The following is a 27,091-nucleotide window of genomic DNA, read 5'->3' as shown; positions in this document are numbered from 1 at the left end:
GTACAAAATGAGCTAGCCCATAACAAAGGAAAGCAAAATCCTAATTAAATTAAAAAACAAAAATCAACAAAGAAATATATCTTTTTCACAAGGTACTAGAGAAATATAAACTCAGATAATGGTTGAACTAACATGTTGAAAGAAGTATCAATATTACCCCTATTTTATAGACAATGTAGCTAAGGTTAAATAATGTGACCTTGAGTTGCAAAGATAAAATCCCAAGTTGTCAAATTCCAGTCTCTACCATGGATTCCATAAATTTAGAATTGTGCTAATCTAAATTGGCCCACTCTATACCTTGGGTACCTTGAATTCACTGTTTCCATGTCCTAGTACATAAAGTGAAAATGCCGATCTAAAAGATTTCTCAGACAATCTCTTATGACAATACAGTTGTAAATTGAAAGATTAAGAGAAAGATCTTTGCTCACATGTCAAACTCTGTAAAACTACTATACCAAAACTCAGAGAAACCCAATTCTTAGGGCTGAGATAAGTGAGAGTCTATAACATCAAATAGGAAAGTAGCAGATAGCATTTAGTTCTTGCCAGGAGAAAAGAAATACTCCTTAGAGAAATTAAATTACTAATGTACTATTTTTTTTTGTTTGTTTGAAAAGTTACTATGGAAACTAAACACACTACTCTAATTTTCCCTTTTGGTGTCCACATTTTATGCCAAAATTTTGAAATATGCTTGAACGCATTTGTTGTGTTCAGCACATATAATAAGTGCTACTATAATTTTAGACCATCATGTTAGTAATAAGCAAATCATATGAAGATGACAGAAAAGTGCCCTTCAAAGTCAGAAAAATTGGTGTAAATAAAGCACCTAAAGACACCTAAAATATACTTTATTCAATACTGATTTTCTGACTTAGAAGAATGCTTTTTTTTTTCATTTTCCCCCTACTATTTTTTTCCACATCTCAATTATCATTAGGTTAAAAAAACAAACTAAAGAATATTAGTTTTGAAACAGTTTGCTAGACACAAGTCAAATAAAATGCAGAAGTCAAAATGATTTCACTAAAACTAATCAACCCATGTACCATGGTGTTCAAATCCAAATGTGGAAACAACCTACATATTCATCAAGAGACAAAGGGTTAAACTAAACATGCTATGTACATATGAGTGTTAATCAGTCATAAAAATAAATGAAATTCTTAGAGTAGTTTTGATTTGCATTTCTTTAAATTGGTAGAGATGTTGAACATTTTTTCATACATTTGTTGATCAACTGTATTTCTTCTTCTGTGAAATGTCTGTTCAGTTCCTTAGCCCATTTATTGATTAGGTTATTTGTTTTTGAGTTCATTATATATCCTGGAGATTAATGCTCTATGTGAGGCACATATGGTAAAGATTTTTTCCCATTCTGTAGGCTCTCTCTTCATGTCATTGATTATTTCTTTTGTGGAGAAGAAGCCTGTTAGTTTGAATCCATCCCATTTATCGATTCTTGATTTTACTTCTTATGTTTTAGGGATCTTGTTAAGGAAGTCAGATCCTAAACCAACATGGTGAAGATTTGGGCCTACTTTTCAATTATAAAGAATAGCAATTATAAAGAATATAAGCAACAATAAATGCTGGTGAGAATGTGAGGAAAAAGGTATACTCATATATTGCTGGTAGAACTGCAAATTGGTGCAACCATTATAGAAAGTGGTATGGAGATTCCTCAGGAAACTTAAAATGGAAACACCATTTAACTCAGCTATCCCACTCCTCAGTTTATACCTAAATGACATAAAATCAGCAAAGTACAGTGACACCATATCAATGTTTATAGCAGCTCAACTCACAAAAGCCAAACTATGGAACCAGCCTAGATATCCTTCAAGAGATGAATGGATAAAGAAATGTGGTATATATACACAATAGAATATTGCTAAGCCTTAAAGAAGAATGAAATGATGGCATTTGCTGGTAAATGGATGAAGCTGGAGAATATCATGCTAAGCGAAATAAGCCAATCCTCACAAACCAAAAGTCAAATGTTTTCTCTGATATGCAGTTGCAAATTCACAATAAGGGGGGTGGCTAGGGAAGAAGAGAGTTACTTTGGATTAGGCAGAGGGAAGTGAAGGGAGGGGAGGGGGTCTGAAGGTTGGAAGGACAGTAGAATGAATTACCCTACGTGCATATAGGATTACATGACCAATGTGACTGTACATCATGTGCAACCAGAAGAACCATTTATGTATGATATGTCAAAGTGCATTCTACTATCATGTGTAACTAATTAGAATATATACAATATATATAATGATATATAACATATATTTATAATGTATATTATAATACATTCCACACTATATTTATATATAATATATAAAACTAATATATATAATGCATGAAATTTTTTTTGCATTTTTTAATATTAATTACACATGACAGTACAATGATCTTTACATATCATACATTTGAATCAAATGGGGTATAATTTCTTAATGGATGAAATTCTGATACATACTACAACATGGTGAAATCTTAAAAACATTACACTGGATGAAAAGGAACCACTGTATGGTTCCTCTTATATGAAGTAACTCGAAATGGGCAAATTTATAGAAACACAAAGCAGAACAGAGGTTACAGAGATAAGGAAAGAAGGGGCTGAGAAACTGTTCTTTGATGAGTAGAGAGCTTCTGGTAGAAATGATGGAAAAGTTCTGGAGATGCAGAGTGGTTATGGTTACACAACACTGTCAATGTACTTAATGCCACTGAACTGTACATTTAAAAATGATTATAATGGGATATTTTCAGTCATATGTATTTCACAGTTATAAAAAAAAAATCACCAGCCTGACATGGTGGTATACACCTGTAAACCCAGCAAAATTTGGGAAGCTGAAGTAGTAGTATCCCAAGTATAAGGCCAGCCTCAGCAATTTAGCGAGGACCCAGGAAACTTAGCAAGATGATGTATTAAAATTTTTTAAAAAATAAAAAAGGATGTAGCTCAGTGGTACTCCTCCTATGAGTTCAATCTCTAGTACAAAAAAAAAAAAAAAAGTCCAGACACAGTGGCACATGCCTATAATTCCAGCAGCTTAGAAGGCAGGAGGCTCACAAATTCAAGGTCAGCTTCAGCAACATGATAAGACGTTATCTAACAAAAACAACAAAAAGGGCTGGGGCAGGGCTGGGATTGTGGCTCAGCAGTACAGCTCTCCTCTAGCAAGTGCTAGGCGCTGGGTGGGATCCTCAGCAACACACTAAAAAAGGGTTGGGATGTATTTTAGTGGTAAAGTTCCCTGAGGTTAAAATCACTAGTCCTACCCCCCTCCAAATATCATCAAAAAAGTTAATTGTTTTGAGATCTAATATAACTTGGTATAAGGCAAAGTGATTCAAAGACTGACATTGAATGTCAAAAAAATTTAACATTAAAACTAAGCTGAAATGAACACTTCTTATACTATAAAAATGTAAAAATTCTGAATAAAACACCATGCTACTTTGTTTAAATACATGGAATTGTCATGTATATTTTCTTTGGCCCTCTAAATCTGCTCTGCATGTGCCACCATCCTCTATGATTTAAAAGGCTAATCTATATGAACAATAGTTCATATAGATAGTTTTTAACTGGTTCCAGTCAAAGAGGAATATGAAAGGAAATAGGAAGGAGAGAAGAGAATGAAGTAAGGGTATTTATTTCCCGTTCTCATAATTGCTTCCTGTTGCCATTTAAGCCTATCAGTGGCAATAACATTTCAATATTAACTAGTTAGTATTATACCATACTTTGGGGTTTCTCCTTCCAGTTAACACCTTTTATTTAACTCTTCAAAATTTCCCAATTCGAGAGTCTCATCCTTTTCCCAATGAATACAATAGCCAAACTTGAAATAAAATTTAGAGATAAATCCTAAGGTGTCAGAAATATCACTAGGGTGACAAGAGGGAGTTGAGTCTCTAGTAGAAAGTAGAAGTGGCAAGCTTAGATAAGATTGAGCCTGGCATTCTGAGGCTCATTCAGGGGCTGCATATATGTCCTAGAACAACAATGGGAAAGTCCTTTGCATACAGACCAGAGCCAAAAGAGCTGCCTTTTTGGCAAAAGAGGTATGAGACAATAGGCTTCATCAGGCTAAAGCAATGTCTTGGATGACTTCCATATGCACAGAGCAAGATGAAAGAAGAGGTATGATGCCATTCTTAAATTACTAAAACCGTAGAGTGTATTACTTGTAGTTTGGGACATCCTTTATCAATAAGGCAAGCCTTTATTGATAATAGAACCTAAAAACTGGCCTTGGTTTCGTAAATCTGGAGGGCCTTTGCAAAAGCAAAAGTAAAATTGTACTGTAGGGATTATTCCATGGTATAAGGTTCACAGAAGTCCCATAGAAAAATTAAACTGTTGGAGATTAGCTCATAATAAAAAAAATGATAATCCCTATGAGAAAATAAACCATATGGGAGAGTCAGCAGATTTCTAACAAAGGCTCAGACTCTCCAATAGCTGAAATGAAGCAAAAAATCTGAAAAGAATATAAAATAAACATTTTTAAACATCATAAAATAAATGCCTATAGTCCCAGTAGCTCAGGAGGCTGAGGCAGGATGATTGCAAATTCAAAGCCAGCCTCAGCAACTTAGTAAGTTCCTAAGTTGGAGAGAACCTGTCTCAAAATAAAAAAAAATAAGGAGAGATGAGGATGTGTTGCTCAGTGGTTAAGCACCCTCAGATTCATTCCCTGGTATGTTACCAAAAAAAAAAAAAAAAGTCAAGAGATAAAAGAATGAAGAGATATATCAGGACAATATGAAAATATAAAATACATGTAAGTATATTTATTAAGGACCAAAGAGTTCACAGAATTCAACAGGTATTGGTTATATAAAGAGGGTTTAACAAAGTAACTGCTGACAAATGGATGGACAGGTTAAGGGAGTGATGTTGAAGCATCCAGAAACTAGAAAGAAAAATAGAAATCCAAACCATCTTCAGGCCTAGATAGGAAAGAGGAAGAAAGAGTGTTACCTAAGCCCAGTAGTAACTGAAGCCGCAGAAGAGGATTTCCCTAGTAGGACCTATACTCTTGGAGGACCCAGTTAGTATAAGAGGGGAAATAGCACCAATGCACCATCTAATCTCCTAACTTTATCAACCAATGGCTGAAACCACGTGGGTTACTATAAGGATGGCCTTAAGTCCTAGCCTAAGCAATTCCATTTTAAAATAAACCTGCAGTCTCACAAGGCAAGCCACAGAGCCCTCCAATATGTCATCAGGCATAACCTGATAAAACAAGTCACTTTCCACCACCCTGATAAGAGTCATAGAGAAGTCACTTGAAGTCACATGTCATTTATCATAACGCTAATAAGAGCTAGAAGGGTAATATTAGGGCAGAAACCATAGACCACATGTCCTAACTCTTAAGATGTGAGTTTTCACTAAGAAACCTGGTAACAGTTGATAGGGACCAAAAGGGCAAGCAGAAGCCCAAAAATTTGGTATGAATAAGGGAGCAAATGAACAGACATTCAGCCAGCCAGTACTGATGCACACATGCCTGAGAGCCTGATGAGGACCTGGACCGACATCCCAACTCTTCTCATCATCTGCCTGATCCTCTGCATCATCTCACGACTCTCAAACTCTACAGCAGCCTCTTGAGCCTGGTGAGAAGGTGAAATCTCTTCAGCCAGCCATCAATTCTATACCAGGAGAAGTCTCTATCAGTTCCTGACCTGATGGCTGTAGTCTGAGTAAGTGTGCATCTGCTGGACTTACGCCCTAAGACTTAAAACTTAGGCTTAGTATGCGGAGGGAATGTCTGTCATGAGCCCATCATGATTAAAAGTGTTTGCAGTGCTTAGAGTTAACTTAAAATTATTTGCTTTAAATTAATGATGTCTATTACAGTGCCCAGCATTAAGGATTGTCAATTTCTTGATTAAGAACCATAGAGTTAAATTGTATTGAGTGATTTGAGTGAATAAAACATTGAAAAGGGCAAAAGTGTGCAGACATTCTTTATCTCTTCCCTCGATTGCATATGTCACACATTTGCCCATTGTGATAATTACAAACACTTGGAGGGAGAATGAGTAAATTCAGAAAAAGAAAAAGATTAAAGGAGATTAAAGCAAACAACTTGAAGAGAAAAACTCAGAGAGATAATGGAACAGCAAAAAGGTAGTGGCTGGTGGGTGTTAAAGACACGGAGAAAGAAAACGAGAAGTTCCAGAAATAGAAGAAGAAAGGTAATAGAGAATGTGGGAGATGTGATGCCTCAAATGATACTAGCTGAGAATGTTCTAGAATTGATGGAAAACATCCCGCAAAACCCCATGTACTAAGCAGGATAAAGAACGCATCTACATTTGGTGAACAACAACTTACTAAAAAAAAGGAAGATTAACCACTGGATCGAGTTGTAAACTTCATATAATATAAACACATTTGAGACTTTGGAATCAGAATGTAGAAGTTTTAGTTTCAGTTTTGCCACTTAGTAATTTCATGAGTTTAAGCATATCACTTAACCTCTATAGTCACAAATTCAACACTGGTTTGAGAATTAAAAGAGATAATGCATATAAAGTGCTTGGATTACTAAATGTTCCAAAATAGAAGGCTAATACAAACCTCCTTGACACAATTTTTCCATTTGCCCCTGAGAACAGGTAAATTCTTTTTGTTCCCACATTTTATATTGGTGTATTATAATTACACATATTCATGGGATTTGTTACATATTTGAACAAGCTCAAAACATAACAATATAATTTTGCCAATATCACTCCCCAGCATTTCCCTCCTCCTTTCCCACCTCCCTCCTTTTGATCTCTCTCCTCTACTGATTTCCTTTTGATTTATTAGGAGATCCACCCCCAGGTTTGTTTTCCTTTTTCCTCTCTAGCTTCTGCATATGAGAGAAAACATATGACCCTTAACCTTCTGAGTTTGACTTACTTCCCTTAAGATGATGTAATCTCAGTTATTAGTAATTAGAGTACAGCTATAACTAACCACAAAATACACACTGTATATTTAAATCTGTGTATAGATAATTCCGTTTATATTACAGTGTCAAAAAAATCCTTATAATCAAAAGAGTACCACAACAATGATGACCAACAAGAACAAAGGAATGCTAGAATTGTCCATCAATGCTATGTTCAAAGAAGCATAAAGGCTTTTGAAGGGATTCAAACAAAATATGTTTATACACTCTCCCCATAGTCTAGGTTCTACATAGTCTCATATCATTCTATGGCTTCTGCAACGAGAGACCATTTTATTTCTGCTCAGCAGGTAACATTTAAATATACAGGCAAATTCATCAAAATCATAAAACATCTTTTTTGTAACATGTACATGGTAACAATTTTTCAGATTAGCAATAAGGTAACCTACCATGTCAGAATCCAAAATAAAAGAAATAAAAATTACAAAGATCAATAAAACATAGTCTTTAACAGCACTATAAATTAAGGAAAAGAAATAAAAGTTTAGGCACAAATTTTGAATTTTGAAAGAATTAAAGAAGCACAGGTGGAGTTACAGATAAAGCACTCATATATATATCCTGTGGAAACCAATCATTATATTTTTGATGTCACCCTTTACTAACTAACTCTCATAGAGGTAAATTTAAACTCAGATGCATATATAGTTAATTTAATTTCCACATAAATATTTTCTTGAGAGGAAGACAAAAAAATTAAAACCTTAATTATTCAAAAGACAAACAACTCCTTCTTAGCTATATGGTAAAGTTAAAACAAAGCCTTAGCATTGATTTTTATCATGATCATCTGCATAAAAATCTTCCTTTCTCTTAGGGAAAACAAAACAAGATAAATTATTTAAGATATTTCTTAGGGAACATGCTTCTCTGTGACTCCATGTTTCAAATCTATATTGTAATAGTAGTAATCACCCACATCTTGTCTTAAGGAGATAGTTACATTTTGGAAATGTTTGCTACTTCTTTATCTATACCTATCCCCATAACTTCCTGTTATCTTCAGTGAGCTATCTTACATGATTTTGTTTGTCTTTGAACTTGCAATCCTCCTGCCTCAGCCTCTCCAGCCATTGAGATTACAGCATGTACCATTTTGCCTAGCTTACATGGTTTTGCTTGAACATTAATTTATCAATGTTTGTATTGTTTCATTTTCAGTTCCTTGTCAAACATCAGATTGATTTGATAACAGGAACAAAATTAACAAATCCATTAAGAACGTTTTCATTATTTATCTTTGTGACCCAATGAGAAAAAATTTCAACATTCTAATTTCAAGTGAATTACAGTCATGCAATGACCTTATTAAAATCAGAATTAATTTGTTTTTTATGTTTGTTTTGTAGTACTGGGAAATGAATCCAGGCAAGTGTTCTGCTACTGAGCTACTTCCCTATCCTAGAATTAATGTAAGTATTGAGGAAATCCCCAACTTTCCCCCCTTTTTTCTTAATTACCTCACATTGGCAAATGAAGATACTGTTCTTCTAGTCTATTGTATTGTAAACCTACTAAAATAAAACTTATTACCAATGTCCCATCCATTTAAAAAAATCCATTTCAAATGTTATCTCCTGTATAAAATATCCATAAATCTCATAAAAACAATTTGACAATCATTCCTCTATAAATCTAGAATATTTATTTGTACTATGTCTCACATTTTGGCCCTCATGTCTTCTGTATAAGTTGTCCAACTATGTAATGCTAGAGTATACCATTCACACTACCCTGAATGAACAGCAGTCCCTATGTGTATGTATGATCAATAGCTGTAACAATTCCTGTCTCCCCTGTACCTACAATTTTTTAAAAAAATCTTTTTTATTAACTAATTTATTTTAATTAGGTATATATGACAGCAGACAGAATTTTTATTCACTATATACAATTGCAGCATTACTTTTCATTTCTCTGGTTGTACATGATGTAGCATCACACCATACGTGCAGGCATACATATACCTAGGGTAATGATATCCATCTCATTTCACCATCTTTCCTGCCCTCATGCCCTTTCCCCACCCCTCTCTCCCCTTTGCCCAATCAAAGTTCCTCTATTTTTCCCATGCCCCATCCCCAATAAGGAGCAGCATCCAGTTATCACAGAGAACATTAGACCTTTGGTGTTTGGGGATTGGCTTACTTTGCTTAGCATGATATTCTCCAAATCCATCCATTTACCTGCAACTGTCATAATTTTATTCTCTTTTAATGCTGAGTAATATTCCATATTCCATTGTATACATATACTACCGCTTCTCTATCCATTCATCTATTGAAGGGCATATAGGTTGCTTCCACAGTTTAGCTATTGTGAGTTGAGATGCTGGAAACATTGATGTGGCTGCTTTACTACAGTATGCTGATTTGGGTACGGATTGAGTAGTGAGATAGCTGGGACAAATGGTGGTTCCATTCCAATCTTCTGAAAGAGAAAGTAGGAAAACTACCTCATTCACAATAGCCTCAAAAAAATAAAATGAAATAAAAAAACTTGGGAATCAACTTAACAACAGAGTTGAAAGACCTCTACAATGAAAACTACAGAACACTAAAGATAGAAATTGAAGAAGACCTTAGAAGATGGAAAAAAATCTCCCATGCTCTTAGGCAAAATTAATATCGCCAAAATGGTCATACTACCCAAAGCGTTATACAGATTCAATGAGATTTCAATTAAAATCCCACTGTCATTCCTTATAGAAATAGAAAAGGCAATCATGAAATTCATTTGGAAAAATAAGAGACTCAGAATAGCCAAAGCATTCCTTAGCAAGAAGAGTGAAGCAGGAGGCATCACTATACCAGACCTTAAACTATACTACAAAGCTATGGTAACAAAAACGGCATGGTATTGACACCAAAATAGACTTGTAGACCCATGGTACAGAATAGATGAAACAGAGACAAACCCACATAAATACACTTATCTCATATTAGACAAAGGCACCAAAAATATACATTTAGGAAAAGATAGACTCTTCAACAAACAGTGCTGGTAAAACCATATGCAGCAAAATGAAACTAAACCCCTATCTCTCACCATGCACAAAACTCAACTCAAAGTGGATCAAGGACATAGGAATTAGTGCAGAGACCCTGTGCCTAATAGAGGAAAACATAGGCCCAAATATTCATCACATTGGATTAGGCCCTGACTTCCTTAACAAGAATCCTAAAGGACAAGAAATTAAATCAAGAATAAATAAATTAGATGGACCTCAAACTAAAAAGCTTCTTCTCAGAAAACAAACAAACAAACAAAACAAAACAATCAAATGAGGTGAAGAGAGAGAGCCTACATTTTGGGAGCAAATTTTTGCCACATGCACATCAGATAGAGCACTAATCTTTAGAATATATAAAGAACTCAAAAAATGTTAACACCAAAAACAAACAAACAAACAAACAACCTAATCAATAAAAGGGTCAGGGAACTGAACAGACACTTCTCAGAAAAAGATATACAATTGACCAACAAATATATGAAAAAATGTTCAACATCTCTAGTAATTAGAGAAATGCAAATCAAAACTACTCTAAAATTTCATCTCACTCCAGTCAGAATGGTAGTTTTCAAGAATACAGATGACAATAAATGTTGGCAAGGATGTGGGGGGAAAGGCACATTGGTACATTGCTGGTGGTACGGCAAATTGGTGCAACCAGTCTGGAAAGCAGCATGAAGATTCCTTAAAAATACCTCTTAAATGAGTACTTCCCAAATCGAAAGTTCTATTCATCTCTATGAACGCAGTCCTTAGCAAAAGAAAAAAAAACAACTTGTTTAATGGAAAACTTACCATTCTACTATTGAAATGTCTCTAAGATTCTACCAATTTCAGCTGTAACTATAGTTTATAAAAAAAAAAACAAAAACAACTATACATCTTTCTTTACTTGTTACAAAGAAGTAACAATAAATTGTAACTAGCACTTTATTACTTCTTTGAATACTCTTCCAAAGAATTTTATGAAATGTATTTTGTATAGTGTTAATAGGTAGACTATGAAAAGAGTCTAAACACATTTTGAAATTGCTGGATTCAATTAAGTTACACTCAATGCAATACTGGGGATTGATTCCAGGGCCCTGAGTATACTAGACAAGCACACTGCCACTGAGCTATATCCTATCTCTTTTCTTTTTTTGGTGGCGGTGGGTGGGTGGGAGTACCAAGTTAATGATTAAACTCAGGGACACTCAATCACTGAGCCACATCCCCAGCCCTATTTCTTATTTTATTTAGAGACATGGTTTCACTGAGTTGCTAAGCAACTCGCTTTTGCTGAGGCTGACTCTGAACTCATGATCCTCCTGTCTCAGCCACTGGAGCAGCTGGGATTACAGGCCCTAACCTTTTTCAAATTTTATTCTGAGACCGAGTCTTGTTAAGTTGAAGATTTGTGCCAGGATGCCTGGCACCAGTTTTCTTTACAGCATAACTTCTCCAATATTTTGTGTATTAATAAATAACATTAAGAATCTCCAAGAATGAGATTTTACTCTAGAACAGATAAACTCCATTATCTTCATAAGGACTCATGATATCTGGACTTTCTAGGAATAGCTCATTTGGAAGAGGGAGGGAGGGAGGAAGGAAGGAAGGGAGGAAGGAAGGGAGGGAGGAAGGAAGGAAGGAAAGAAGGAAGTTAGTTTTCACTTGATCAATGATTTTTACAATTCTCAATGAGCAGGAGGGAGAAATTGCTTGTGTAAGGAGTTTCCTGTATCTACTAAAAGCTTCATAGCAGGTAAAATTTGCCCTTTTGATTTTGTTTGCTATCACTGATTTGTAAGGAAAAAAACTTTAACACTCCATTTACTTCACTGTTCATCTACTCTATATTTAGATTTTTTTCCACAGGAATCGATGTCTTTATGCACCTAACTTCTACCTCCATCTACTATAAGACAGTATTTTCTCAGTGGGGAAGTTCAGCAGTGTAGGAGGTGTTCTGGAAGTGAATGAGGATGTTTTGGGGTCATTGCTGGCATTTCAGGGATAGGAGTTATAGAGATGTAAGAGGTTCTGTTGTGAATAAAACAGTTAATCTTGCAAAATGAAGCCAGTCTCACACATAAATCACATAGGTAAAATCTGATTCATGAATGTTTGTGCATAAAATCTGTTTTCAATCTGAACACAATATGTTTTCTACTTTTATATGACTTTAATATTAATAGTTGCAGAAATGCAAATACTGATATAAAAGACTGAACTACGCTTTGTTCAGAACTTTGTCAAGGTTGTCACTACTTCAGAAAATACACCACCAACAGCAATACTAGTTATGGTATTTAATATAGACTTGCAAAAGTCTATTTGTAACCATCCCATTCACAATCATTATATGTATCTGACTATTCCACTAGGTATTCTAGTATGTGACACCAAAGCATTTGTATACTGAAATACACATTGCTTTCCTTTATTTATTTATATATTGTACATTTTAAACTATGTGTATATAGATTTTATCACTTTTAATTTTCATTTCATGTTATAACACTTTTATTTTCAATTCAGGATAATGAAGTTCCATTATAAAATATTTGTCATATAAGAGGGGTATCAGCATGTTTGGTAAGGTTTGGGTATTAAAAATAAAAAGAAAGGATTTTATGATTGAAGGGAAGAAGGTGAGAACACTGCACATGATAGGGTTAAAAACCATGAAACTAAAGAAAACAGTAATACCTTAGTCAAAGAAAGGTCTGGAGGCACACAAATGGGGAAAGTGAGAGTATGACCCTCTTTTCCACTCAACTTCTACGTTTCCATAGTCTTAAGGAAACATGCTTTCATTGTCTCAGCTTCTGCCAATTTCAGAGTTGCATAGTCCTGAACTAGCCCACAGCCTACTGAAAGTGATAAAAATACTTGGACCAAAACGGAACATAACACACAGTTACTGTTACAACAGTTCCTCATGAGCCTTCTGAATCTGTCAGCTTCCACAGTGATGAGGTCACCTTCACTCCCAATCATGATATGGAACTCTATGTTATATATTACCCTTCATTTGGTAACAGAGTTTTTCAAAAACACTTACCTCAGTAGTAGTTCCAATATCAGCAGATGGGCTGCATGTGCTAGCATCTGGAGGAGCTGTGCCTACACTGCTTCGAACTGGAGAACTAGGGACAGGTCCTACCACAGTATCTGTGTAGGCTGAAAATGAACTAAGATTGCCTCTCCTCTGAATCTTATTCCAAACCTTCTTCATGGTATCAATTAACTCACAGAAGAGCTGGACCTGAGCAAAAATTAAAATTAAAAATTAAAAAAGCAAAGAAAACAAGTTTTTCAACTTCTAGTTATAAAGTCACAATCCACTAAAACGCTAACTATGAGAAAATTAACTAGTCCAAGAAAACAATCTACAAAACAAATATTTACCATTATTTACCTCTTGCTTTTTGCCTCATACTCATATTGTGATGTCTTATAATCAACTCAGCAATTCTGTGGATTAAAACCCTAATAACTTGTTAGGAAAAGTAGATTTAACATATAAAAAGTAGAACAAATTCAGATATCTCTTAAACAGAGAACAGAATCAAAATAAAATAATTACTAGAAAATAACTACCATCCTTATTTCTAAAGAATTTGTCTAAATTTTCTTTGTTTTTTTAAAGAGAGAGAGAGAGAGAGAGAGAGAGAGAGAGAGAGAGAGAATTTTTTAATATTTATTTTTCAGTTTTCGGTGGACAAAACATCTTTATTTTATTTTTTATGTGGTGCTGAGGATCGAACCCAGTGCCCAGCGCATGCCAGGTGAGCGTGTTACCACTTGAGCCACATCCCCAGCCCATAAATATTCTCTTTTTCTGAGATGTGACACTGAAACTAGGATTTCTGCTTGGCAAAATTAATTATTAAAAAATGATATAAAATTTTTAAAAAACATAAAATGTTACATTTGGAGTTTTCTATAGATGAAGAGCCAACCCACTACTCCAGCGGGATATGTCATTACAATATTCAGAGAAAACAACTGTTTAACTTGCACATTGTTTGGCTACACTCTAAGATATATGCACAAGATTTCATAAATAAGCATTAATCATGGAATTTATATAACAACATATTGCCATATACTGCATAAAACAAGCTCAGGGAAAAAATGCAAACACAATATATAAGCAAATCCACAGCTGGATACCATATTTTGCTTGCCATCTTAAAAAAAAATGTGAACTTCTTATATTTATAAGAAGTTTCAGCCTTAGGACACATCCAGATGATGAAGCTGTCTTCTTATGTGGGCAGAACAGATGCATAAAAACACTGTTGTCAATCCTTATTTGACATAAAACAGTACTTGGGGATACAGTTTTCTCTTGCTTTTTGTGTAATGAAGTCTCCAATCTCAAGTTATAACTGTTTTTGTTTTAAAATAATGTAAATGGCTAAAGATCCTATAAAACACTTCTCAGAGAAAACTTTTAGTTCAAATTTTTTTCTTCCTTGGAATGATGAATAAGTTTCTTTGTACAATGAAACAATTTTGTTGCAAACCACATTTTTCAAAAATGTTATTTTGATTTTTTTTTAAATAAGAAAAGTGACTAATAAGGAGAATATAAAGCAAAGGAAACAAGTTATACATACTTTAAAGAGCAGAGGTTTATTTACTTAAGAGAAATGATACTTTTATTGTCACAATTTCTAATTTCTTTGGCTGTGATTATTAAAAAATCGAGTATGAATATCAAAAATGTTATTTAAAGTGCCAAGCAAACAATGACATAAACCTTAAACATATTTCTACTTTCAAAGAAGAAAGTTACTAACTCAGACTTTCTTCAAAAAGTAAATGTTTAACAAAATAAATGTTCAACTCTCATTTTTTAAATTGTCCTGAAAAACTATACCAATGAAATCCACAATGAATTACCACTTTCCACCTATAGAATTAAATTAAATTCTAAAATTAAAAAACCTAACCATTCCACATATTGATGAGGATTAAGAGCATCTGCAACTTTCCTTAACCAGGGAGAGTGTAAAAACACCACAATTTGATAGTTTTGAAAAACTATTTATAAGAGTCAGCAATTCCAATTCTGAGTATTTCCATTCATAAGTGAAAGCCTACATCCACAGAAAGACATATATACACAAATGTTCACAGCAGCATTATCTGTAATAGCCCCAAATTAGTCAGATTCTACAGTGTTAATCTGTCTACGGACAGGGCCTATGAAACAGTCATGTTGTCACCAGAGACATGCAGCCCCAGTTTATTGATCTTTTATTCTGGCCAGCATTATCTAACCTAATTGCAGTGCTCTTGGGCCATGAGCAATCTCAGAAGTAGACAACCCATAACAATGCAGGCCTTGGTTATACCTAGTGCTACATTGGACTCCATGAGATGTGGGCTCAAGGTATGACAAGGGATTGAAGCATTAGTGTCCAAGGAATGGCATAGGAATCTTAGGTGGGTCCAGTGTGAGTCTGCTAAGAGCCAAGCAGAATTCCATGGTACCTGATTATAGGCCAGGAACTATGAATGAGATGAATGGGACTTTCCAGTGGCCCCTGCCAGTGGCTTGTAGGATGGACTACTCTTTTTAGGTAAATCCTCAGTTTATGGTGAACAACACACCAAAGACAAATTTGGGGAAAATCGGGTTTCGACATAGCCTAGAGCTAAAATAGCACAAGTCATCAAAAGGAGACTCAGAAAACTGAACTTAAAGCACCATTTAGTGACAAAATAGTAGTAGTGACTATAGCCTCTGAGAAAAACAAGCATTCTGCTTAGAATTTCTGGAAACACATGTACAAAGTCAAATTATAAAGATTAAAGTAAGTATGCAATCCGTCAATGCTGAGATGTTTTCACACATGCATCAAGAACTTTGTTTTGCCAATAAAACTAAGGTACAAAAAATTGACCAAATAGTAATGTTTAACAACAACAACAAAAAATGTTCAACTCTCATTGAAATCTCAGAGAATTTAAAACAAGAAATAATTAAAATCAGAGCTGAAATCAATGAAATAGAGACAAAAGAAACAATTTTAAAAAGTGACAACACAAAAAGTTGATTCTTTGAAAAAATAAAATCAATAAACCTTAGCCATGCTAACAAAGAGAAGGATAGAGAAAACATAAATTATTCAATCTGTGATGAAAAAGGAAATATCATGATGGACACTACGAAATACAGAAGATAATTAGAAATTATTTTGAAAATTTGTTCTCCAATAAATAGAAAATATTGAAGGCATTGACAAATTTCTACAGTCATATGATGTGCCCAAACTGAATCAGGATGATATACAAAATTTAAACAGATAAATTTCAAGCAATAAAATAGAAGACACCATTAGAAATCTGCCAACCAAAAAAAGCCCAGGACTGGATAGATACACAGGTGAATTCTACAAGACCTTTAAAGAAGAAACTAATACCAATACTCCACAAATTATTTTGCGAAATAGAAAAAGAAGGAACACTTCTAAATTAATTCTATGAGGCCAATATCACCCTGATTCCAAAACCAGACAAAGACACATTAGAGAAAGAAAACTTCAGACCAATATCTCTTAATGAATATAGATGCAAAAATTCTCAATAAAATTCTGGCAAATGAAATACAAAAACAAATCAAAAAGATTCTGCACCATGATCAAGTGGGGTTCATCCCAGGGATGCAAGTTTGGTTCAAAATATGGAAATCAACAAATGTAATTCATCACATCAATACACTGATAAAAATCATAAATGATCATCTCAATAGATGCACAATACATCACACATTCATGTTCAAAACATGAGAAAAACTATAGGTAACACATAAAACATTGTAAAAGCTATCATGCTAAGCCCCAGTCCAACATCATTCTAAAAGAAGAGAAATTGAAAGCATTCCCTCTAAAACCTGGAATAAAACAGGGATGCCCTCTTTCAACACTTCTATTTAACTTAGTTCTTGAAACACTAGCCTGAACAATTAGATAGATGAAAGAGATTAAAGGGATACAGATTGAAAAAGAAGAACTCAAATTAGTTCTATTTGCGGATGATATGATTCTATGGAATTTTTAGACCCCAAAAATTCCACCAGAAAACTTCTAGAACTAATAAATGAATCCAGGAAAGTAGCAGGATATAAAATCAACACCCATAAATCAAAGGCATTTCTGTATATCAGTGACAAATACTCTAAAAGAGCAAGTAGGAAAACTACTCCATTTACAATAAACTAAAAAAAAAAAAATACTGGGAATCAACTTAATGAAACAGGTGAAAGACCTCTACAATAAACATTATAGCACTGAAAGAAATAAATTAAAGAGGACCTTAGAAGATGGAAAGATCTCCCTTTTACTTGGATAGGCAAAATTAATATTGTTAAAAAGACCATACTGGGGCTGGGAACGTGGCTCAAGAGGTAATGCACTTGCCTGGCACATGCCGGGCGCTGGGTTCGATCCTCAGCACCACATAAAAATAAAATAAAGAGGTTGTAACCACCAAAAACTAAAAACATAAAGATTAAAAAAAAATTGAAAAAAAGACCATACTACCCAAAGCACTATACAGATTTAATACAATTCCAATCAAAATCCCAATGACATTTCTCATACAAATAGAAAAAGTAGTCATGAAATTCATCTGGAAAAATAAGAGACCCAGAATAGTCAAAGCAATCCTTAGCAAGAAGAGTGAAGCAGGTGGTATCACTATTCCAGACCTTATACTATAGAGCAATAGTAACAAAAAAGGCATGGTATTAGCAGCAAAATAGACTTCAAGAATAGAAGACACAGAGACAAACCCACATAAATACAGATATTTCATATAAGACAAAGATGCTGAAAAATTATATTGGAGAAAAGATAGCCTCTTCAACAAATGGTGCTGGAAGAACTAGAAATCCATATGCAGCAAAATAAAATTAATCCCCTATCTCTCACCATGCACAAAACTCAACTCAAAGTGGATCAAGGACCTAGGAATAAAACCAGAGGCCCTGTGCCTATTAGAAGAAAAGGTAGGCCAAAATCTTCATCATGTTGGATAGGGCCCAACTTCCTTAACAAAACTCTTATAGAACAAGAAATAAAATCAAGAATCAATAAATGGGATGGATCAAATTCAATAGTTTCTTCTCAGCAAAAGAAACAATCAGTGAGGTGAACAGAGAGCCTACATTTTGGGAGCAATTATTTACCATGTGCACATCAGATAGAGCACTAATCTCTAGGCTATATAAAGAATTCAAAAATCTTAACACCAAAACCACAAATAACCCAATCAATAAATGGGTCATGGAACTGAACAGACACTTCTCAGATGCTGAAATACAATAAATCAACAAATATATGCAAAATGTTCAACATCTCTAGCAATTAGAGAAACACAAATCAAAACTACTCTAAGATTTCATCTCACTCCAGTCAGAATGGCAGCTATCAAGAATATCTTGATAACACTTGATAAGTGTTATCAAGAATGTGTGGGAAAAGGCATGTTCATATATTGTTGGTAGTACTGCAAATTGGTACAGCCAATCTGGAAAGCAGTATGGAGAATCCTTGGAAAACTGGGAATTGAACCACCATTTGACCCAGCTATCCCACTCCTTGGCTTACACCCAAAGGGCTTAAAAACAGCATACTATAGGGACACAGCCACATCAATGTTTATAGCAGCACAATTCACAATAGCTAAATTGTGGAACCAACCCAGATGTCCTTCAGTTGATGAATGGATAGGGAAACTTTGGTATATATAAACAATGGAAGATTACTCAGCATTAAAAGACAATAAATTCATGGCATTTGCAGGTAAATAGATGGAGTTAAAGAATATAATGCTAAGTGAAGAAAGCCAATCCCACAAAACCAAAGACCAAATGTTTTCTTTGTTATGAGGATGCTGACTCATACTGGCAATGGAGGGCATGGGAGGAATGGAGGAACTTTAGATAGGACAAAGGGAAGGGAAGGGAAGAGAGGGAGAATGGGGATAGGAAAGAGAGTGGAATGAGTTAGACATCAATACCCTAAGTACATTTATGAAGAAGGAATGGTAGGAAAATCCTTTGTATACAACCAGTAACTTGAAAAATTGTGCTCTATATGTGTAATATGAAATGAATTGGATTCTGCTGTCATATATAACAAATTAGAATAAAGAAATAATTTAATTAAAAAAAGAATACAAACATCATAAGTGTTGGCAAGAAGGTGGGGGAAAAAAGCATGCTCATACATTGTTGATGGGACTGCAAATTGGTGTAGCCAATCTGGAAAGCAGTATGGAGAATCCTTGGAAAACTTAGAATGGAACCACCATTTGACCCAGCTATCCCACTCCTGAGTTTATACCCAATGGACTTAAAAAACAGCACACTATAGTGACACTGCCACATCAATATTTATAGCAGCACAATTCACAATACCTAAATTATAGAACCAACCTAGATGCCCTTCAGTAGATGAATGGATAAAGAAACTGTTATATATATACACAATGGGATATTACTCAGCACTAAAAGAGAATAAAATTATGGCACTTGCAGTAATATGGATGGAGTTGGAGAATATTATGCTAAGTGAAGTAAGCCAATCCCCCCAAACTAAATGCTTAATGTTTTTTCTGATATGAGGATGCCGATTCATAATGGTGATGGGGTACTGTGGATCATGAGAGAAAACTTTAGACAGGGCAAGGTGGAAGGAGGGGGAGAGAGGGAGCAGGGAGGTAGGATCAACAGTGGAATGAGATGGACATCATTACCCTAAGTACATGTATGTACTTCGTGTATAACCAGACATGAAAAATTGTGCTCTATATGTGTAGTATGAATTTAAATGCATTCTGCTGTCCTATATGTCAAGTTAGAATAAATAAATAAACAAAAATAAAGTGTACAATTTCCAAAAACAAAAAAAGAATACTTAACAAACTTCAGAAGACTGAAAATTGATTCAGTAGTGCAACAGAAAGATGGATGCTATTTTAAAAAATTAAACTAAAATTTAAAAGTACAGTAAGTGTAACTAAAAACATGATAGAAGGCATAAATATAAGAATACATTAAACAACAAGTGATTAGGGAATTCAAAGACACAATATTTAAAAATATATCACTGGAAGGGAGAAAATAAATAATGATGAGCAGAATCAAGAAAATGGAACTTGAAGACAGCATTGAAAAAGTAAATATTTGGGTAAAAGGGCTCAAGAGGAACATCTGACTGTAAAAGAGGTAAAAAGCTTATTCAGAGAAAATAGAAAAATTCTGAAACCTATGGGAAGGAACAGTAACATCAAAGTCCACTGGTCAGATTTAACTCAACCAAGACTACCCTAAAGATATAGTATAGTCAAGCTCTCAGACTTGAACAATAAAGAGAAAATCCTGAAGGCATCAAGAGAATAGACACTCTTGTGTCCCAATTCACCTGACAACAGACTTCTCAGCAGAAATATTAAAGACCAGGTGAGTATGGGCTGATATTTTTTCGTAGCACTGAAAGAAAAAATCCTGCCTACCAAGAATACTGTATATCAAGCGAAGGTATCTTTAGAAATTAATAGGAGTTAAACATTTCCAGACCAAACAACCACCAAAACCAAACAAAACAAAAACAAACTTGAGGGAATATATCTCCAACCAGACTGGTCTAAACAAAAAATGCTAAAGGGAGTTAGTTCTTCAAACTTAGAGGAGACATTAATGTGCAAGAACAAAACATCAAAAGGTATAAAGCCCCTGGTAAAAGTAACTATACAAAGTCAGAATGCTCTAATGTTATAAACATGGTATATAAACCATTCGTTTCTTTAATATAAAGATGAAAATGCAAAGCAATTAATATACAATGTTAAGAGAAAGGTAATACAGAAAAATGTAAAGTGGGACATCAAAAATCCAAAATGTACCAAAGAATATAGTGCAAGTTTTGTGTTATTATTAGTATATTTTCCTTTTATAGTTTTTTTTCATGATAGATATGATGTTGCAATAATCGTGAAATAGCTTATTATAATCAATGTTTTTTTTTTTTGTAAACCTCAGGGGCAAAAATGTACCATAGGCAAACCAAAAATAATGAGAAAGAATCAAAACTCATTATCAAATAAGTCATTTAACCACAAGGTAAATTGTAAGAGAAAAAAAGAAAAAAAACTACATAAACTAAAATGCAATGGGTTGTCATAGGGACTTATAATCAATAATTTTCTCAATTGTAAATGAATTAAATTCTCCAGTGAAAATACATACAGTGACTGAATGAAAAACAACACAAAACAAAACAAAAACAAGACCCAACTATACACTGCTTACAAGAAATTCACTTCCCACCTAAGGAAATGCATAGATCAAAGGAAAAAATGGAATAAGTTATTTCACGCTAAAGGTGGAATCTAAAAGAAAGCAGGAATAGTTGTATCAGATATGAAAGGTATAAAATCAAAATATGTAAAAAAAAAAGAAAAGAAAAGAAGGGCATAAAAAAACAAAAAACATAAAAACATGAAAAAAGACATTTAAAAATGGCATAAGAAAGGGGAACTTCAACATCCCACTTGCAGTAATGAACCACCCAGACTAAAAAACCAATAGCAGAATTAAATTGTACCCTAGACAAATGGAACTACAGATATCTACAGAAGATTCAATATTACAGAATACACATTCTTAGCTACATATAGAACATTCACCAGGACAGATCACAAGATAAGTTTTGACAAATTAAAAAAAATCACATTGTATATATTTCTGACTGTAATAAAACTAGAAATCAATAACAAAAACTTTGGCAACTAAAACAAACTGAAATTCGATAACTTACTCTTCGAAAAAAAACAATGAAGAAATGAAGAAATCAAGAAGGAAATCAAAATATTCCTTTAAACAAATGAAAACAGAACAAACTAAATCCTATGGGAAACAGGAAATGCAGTGACAAAAGGGGAAAAAACTCATAGCAATCAATGCTTATATCAAAAAAGCATGAAGAGCTCAAACAAACTAAATTTGATCTTAAATAAAAAATAAATAAACATTAAAGAATAAATATTAAATAATAATAAATTAAGGAATAAATATTAAAGATCTGAGCAGAAACAAGTGAAATAGACTTAAGAACAATACAAAGGATCAACAAAACAAAGAGTTATTTCTTCAAACTTAACAGTACCTTTCTTACCCAGAAGTATTAAGAGAGGATTCAAATAAAGAATAACAGAGACAAAAGGGAGACATTATAACTAACACCACAGAAATACAAAGGATCATCAGAGATTATTATAAACAATCATGTGCTAACAAACTTGATAACCTAAAAGTGATGAACAAATTCCTGGACACATAAACCTTATCAAAAGTTAATCATGAAGAAATAGAAAATCTCAACAGACTAAGAAAAGAAATTGATTCAGTAATGTCTTCCACCAAAGAAAAGCACAGGATCAGATGGCTTCTTCTAAACATTCAAGGAAGAACACAAATTCTTCTCAAATTGTCCCAAAATATTATAAGAGATTCTTCCAAACTCTTTCTGTGAAGTCAATCCAACTATTATTGTTATAGTTTGAAAGGTTAATAAAATAGGTACTTGTCACTCTGTTTTTCTGTATGCTTAACAAAACACTGTTAAAATCTTAAGAACTGTTTGCTAATCTTGTTCCCAGAATGTGCTGTCCCCAACTGCCAAACTGCAGAACGTAACTTCCCTCCCTGCCCTCTCCAAGGAAAGTATATAAGCTCTGCTTAAGCTGTTATCAGGGCTCTTTGCTCTATCGCTTTGCTCTGTTCAAGTGAGCTCTGAGCCCCAGCATGCTGGTCAATAAACCCTTTGCCATTGCATGAGATAGTCTCTTGGTGGTCTCTTCCTCCAACGCTCGCCTGACCCTTACATTTAAAGCTTGGTCCCAGGGCTTCATAAACTGACTTCCAGACCACTCACGTATAATCGAATCAAGCCTTTATTGAAGCACACAGGTGGAGGCTGACCAGAACATAAAGCTGTTCCCCTGATCAGCCCTGAACAATTGCAAGAGCATTCCTTATAAGCCTGAAAACCACAAAAGGAATGTTCAGGGGGTCTAGCCAATGTAAGCAAGCCAGGTTACAGAAGCAGGACAGTGCAGTCAAGCGGAGGGAAGCCTAACCAATCACAGTTAGCCCAGTCACCCCAGTTACAGAAACAGAGCCCCATTACCCTAGTTACAGAAACAATACCCCATTAGGTAGTTCCATGTTCTTAAAGGTTTCTATAGCAAAAGGAAAAGAACATCTTGCTCCACTCATGACTCTTCTACTTGGCATGGTTGTTTTACAGGATGAAGTCATAAAACAAAATGGAGTCACATTTGCTCCTACTATCACATTATATCAAAATCAGGCAAAGACTTAAAAAAAAAAAGCTACAAGACAATATATTTAATGAACACAAATGCTGTTGTAGTTTACATATGAGGTATCCCCCTAAAACTCATGTGTGACACAATGCAAGAAAGTTCAGAGATGAAATGAAAGGATTATGAGAGATAACCTAATCAGTGGAGGAATGCACTAATAGATTAACTGGGTGGTAACTACAGGCATGCAGGGTGGGGCTGTAGGAAGTAGCTCACTGAAAGCATGCCTATGGGGCATATTTTATCCCTGGCGAGCAGAGCAAAGTTCTCTCCTTCAGAGTAGCTGACATGTCCTGAGCTGATTCTCTCTACCATGCCATTATGCCATGATGTTTTCTTTCAACTCATGCCTACAATTGTGGACTCCACTGACCAGGAGTCAAAATAAACTTTTCCTCCTCTAAATTGTTGTCACGTCATTAGGACACACCAACACAAGAGAAACTGGTACCCACAAGTGGGGTCATGGATGGGACTAACCTGACCACATGGTTCAGAAAACTTTGGAGCTGGTTTGTGGGAAGAATTTTGAAAAGTTGAGAGATGCAAGTTGGAAAAGTTTTAGGACATTGTTAAGTACAGATTAATGGGCAATTCTGGTGAGAGCTCAGTAAACCAGGATGACAAGAGTTCTATGGGTAGTGAAGATTGTTCTCATATTTCAGAGAAGAAGGAAGAATCTAGACTAGGGGCCATACATGGGGCATTACTGCAAAAAAGTCATCTTCATTTTGCTCATGCCCTGAAACTGTGAGGCTGAATTTATAGGTGAAGGACTAAATCTAGCAAGCAAAATTTCACAGCAACACAGAATTCAGAGGGTAGCATGGATATTGCTGGCAGCTTTAAGCCAAGTTTTCTGCAATAATCCAGAGCAGAAAGCAAAGCAGAAAGCAAAGCAGAAATATTTGAATAACTTGGATTTGGGCCAGAAAAGTGCAAGTAAAACCAAGGCTAAGGAAGGAGATTGTAGTCACTGAAGAGATGCTATACACTTTACCCAGAAACAATAGGAAAGATGGCCTGACAGGACCACACTCATCTCAGACTCAAGACTGAAAAAGCAAAAATTACATGGGAAAGGAATTTTATAAGTGAAGGACTAAATGACAATGGGAATAGGATAGAGCTCTGGGGAATCCTGCTTGCACAGGGGGGCCTAGGAAGTTGTTTCACTCTACTCAGTTGCACAGGCACTTAGAAACTGCTGCAGTCATGATTCCAAGAGACTTGGGAAACAGGGTATCACTAAGTTGCTTGGCACCTTGTTAAGCTGCTGAGGCTGGCTTTGAACTTGCAATATCCTGCTTCAGCCTCCTGAGCTACTGGGAGAATGGGGGGCAAATTTGGTAGGTGGCACAAAGATATAGTTAGGGAGTAAAAAGTTCTGATATGATAACATATGGCAGGGTGACCATATAGAATGATAATGTAGTATTTCAAAAAAGTAGAGGAAAGTATTTTGAATATTTTCATAATAAATAAATAACAAACATGTAAAGAGATGTATTTAATCTGATTTAAACATTACACAATATATACATGTATCAACAATCACAAGGTACACAAATGTTTAGAATTTTAAGTTTTCATGTGTTCATTTAAAAAGAAAACCTTACTTTAAATCTAAAAAAGAAAAAAATTGACATACATTTTTTCCTCTAATCTATAGTCACTGAGGAAAAAGATGTCATTAGACAGGAACGTAAGAAAAAGTTACAGAAATATATTCTTAAGGGAGAGAGAAGATTTAAGTGGGAGGAAAAAGCTGTAAGCATCACAATATCTGACTGTGAAGCCATAGTAACTAAGAAAACATGGTATTGGCATAAAAACTGAGACAGTCAAATGAAACAGAAAAGAATATCCAGAATTTAATTTACATGTTTACAACAAAGCTACTTTCAACAAAAGTGCTAAGAAAAATATTGAAGAACAAGTTCTTCAACAAATGGTGCTAGTAAAACTGTGTGTGTGTGTGTACACACGCGTGCGTGTACATGCAGAAGACTAAAACTAGTATACTACCTTGCCAATATTTATTTTGCTTGGTTTACTGGAAAGGTTACTAGTGTTACATAATATATAATGTTGAAAGTAGAAATGCTCAGCTTTTTCCAACCTCAGAGGGAAACAATCTGGTATGTTATGTGTGTATGACAAAAACTTGCTATATCACCCAGGCTAGGCTTGACTTCACCATTCTCCTGCTTTAGCCTCCTGAGTAGCTGGGACTAAAGATACGCATCATAATATCTAACATTAATATTCTGATTTCTGGTCTTGCACATATGTCCTTTATGAGTTTGGGAAACTTATCTGTTGTGTGTAATATGCTGAGAGTGTTTTTAAATCACAAATGGATATTAAGTTTCACAGGTTATTTCACCTCATCTATTGAGATAATCACGTGACTTTCTTCATTTTGTTAACACAGAAAAATTATATTGAATAATTTTTAATGTTAAACCAGACTTGCATTCTTTTCTTTCTTTCTTTCTTTTTTTAGTTGTAGTTGGACACAACATCTTTATTTTATTTTTATGTGGTGCTGAGGATCAAACCCAGGGCCTAGTATGTACTGGGTGAGCGTTCTACGCTGAGCCACAATTTCAGCCCCCAGTCTTGCATTCTTAACATTAAATCATACTTGATTGTTATGTTCCTCTTTATACAATTATATTTTATTTAGCAATATTCATTTAGAATTTAAGAAGGATACTGATATCATATTTTCTTCTTTTTTAAAGTCCTTTCTTGGGCTGGGGATGTGGCTCAAGTGGTAGCGCGCTCGCCTGGCATGCGTGCGGCCCGGGTTCGATTCTCAGCACCACGTACAAACAAAGATGTTGTGTCCGCCGAAAACTAAAAAATAAATATCAAAAAATTCTCTCTCTCTCTCTCTCCTCTCTCACTCTCTCTTTAAAAAAAAAAAAAAATAAAGTCCTTTCTTTAGATGTATTAAGGTTATTCTGGCTTCATATAAACAGAAGGGCAGAGACCCTTCATCGTTTCTGAGGAAATAACTGTACAAAAATTTTTGTTATTTTTTCCCCATCAATATTTGATAGATATTACCCATATTGGCCTGATTTTTTTTCAATATACATACCTTTATTTTATTTATTTATTTTTATGTGGTGCTGAGGATCGAACCCAGGGCTTTGCACGTGCTAGGGGAGCACTCTACTGCTGAACCACAACCCCTTTTGTTGTGCAAAACGTTTTCTTAATGCAAAACGTTTTGGCATTACATTTAATTTCTTGAAAAGATACAGGCTATTCAATTTCACTGTTTCATCTTACAACAATTTTGGTATACTTCTTTCTCAGGGAAAACTTCACTGAAACTAAGTGGTTTTATTTTTTGATATATAGTTATTTATTTTTCTTATGATAATTTTAATATCTGTAAGATCTATGGGGTTAACTCCCTTTCATTACAAATATTGGTGATTTGTAATCTCTCAGTCTCTTTCAGTCTATGTAGGAAATTGTCAGTTTTGTTATCTTTTTAAAAGTAACAGTTTATGGATTTAATTTTCTCTCCCTGTTGTTTTTTTCAGTGGCTCTATTCAACTCTGTTAATTTCTTCATTATCTTCTTTCATTTACTTGCTTTGAGTTTATCTCATTCTTGTTTTGAACCTTCTAAAGTTGAATTTTAAGTAGCTGAG

The 27,091-nt window shown here is 34.5% G+C and overlaps 1 protein-coding gene across 4 annotated transcripts in view; it reads right to left on the bottom strand.

Moving 5' to 3' along the window:
- Vps13b (vacuolar protein sorting 13 homolog B) overlaps window positions 1–27,091 on the bottom strand; it is a 736,334-nt gene that overhangs the window by 323,882 nt on the left and 385,361 nt on the right. For all 4 annotated transcript variants that reach the window (XM_076835849.2, XM_076835851.2, XM_076835850.2 and 1 more), the window contains exon 25: window positions 13,070–13,273. In XM_076835849.2, the coding sequence (XP_076691964.2) occupies window positions 13,070–13,273 (204 nt within the window). The remainder of the gene's footprint in view (window positions 1–13,069; window positions 13,274–27,091) is intronic.

The sequence above is a fragment of the Callospermophilus lateralis genome, chromosome 16 (assembly GCF_048772815.1).
Source record: "Callospermophilus lateralis isolate mCalLat2 chromosome 16, mCalLat2.hap1, whole genome shotgun sequence".
Classification (NCBI taxonomy): Eukaryota; Metazoa; Chordata; class Mammalia; order Rodentia; family Sciuridae; genus Callospermophilus; species Callospermophilus lateralis.
The sequence above is the reverse complement of the archived record's forward strand: the minus strand, read 5'-3'. Positions and strand labels throughout refer to the sequence as shown.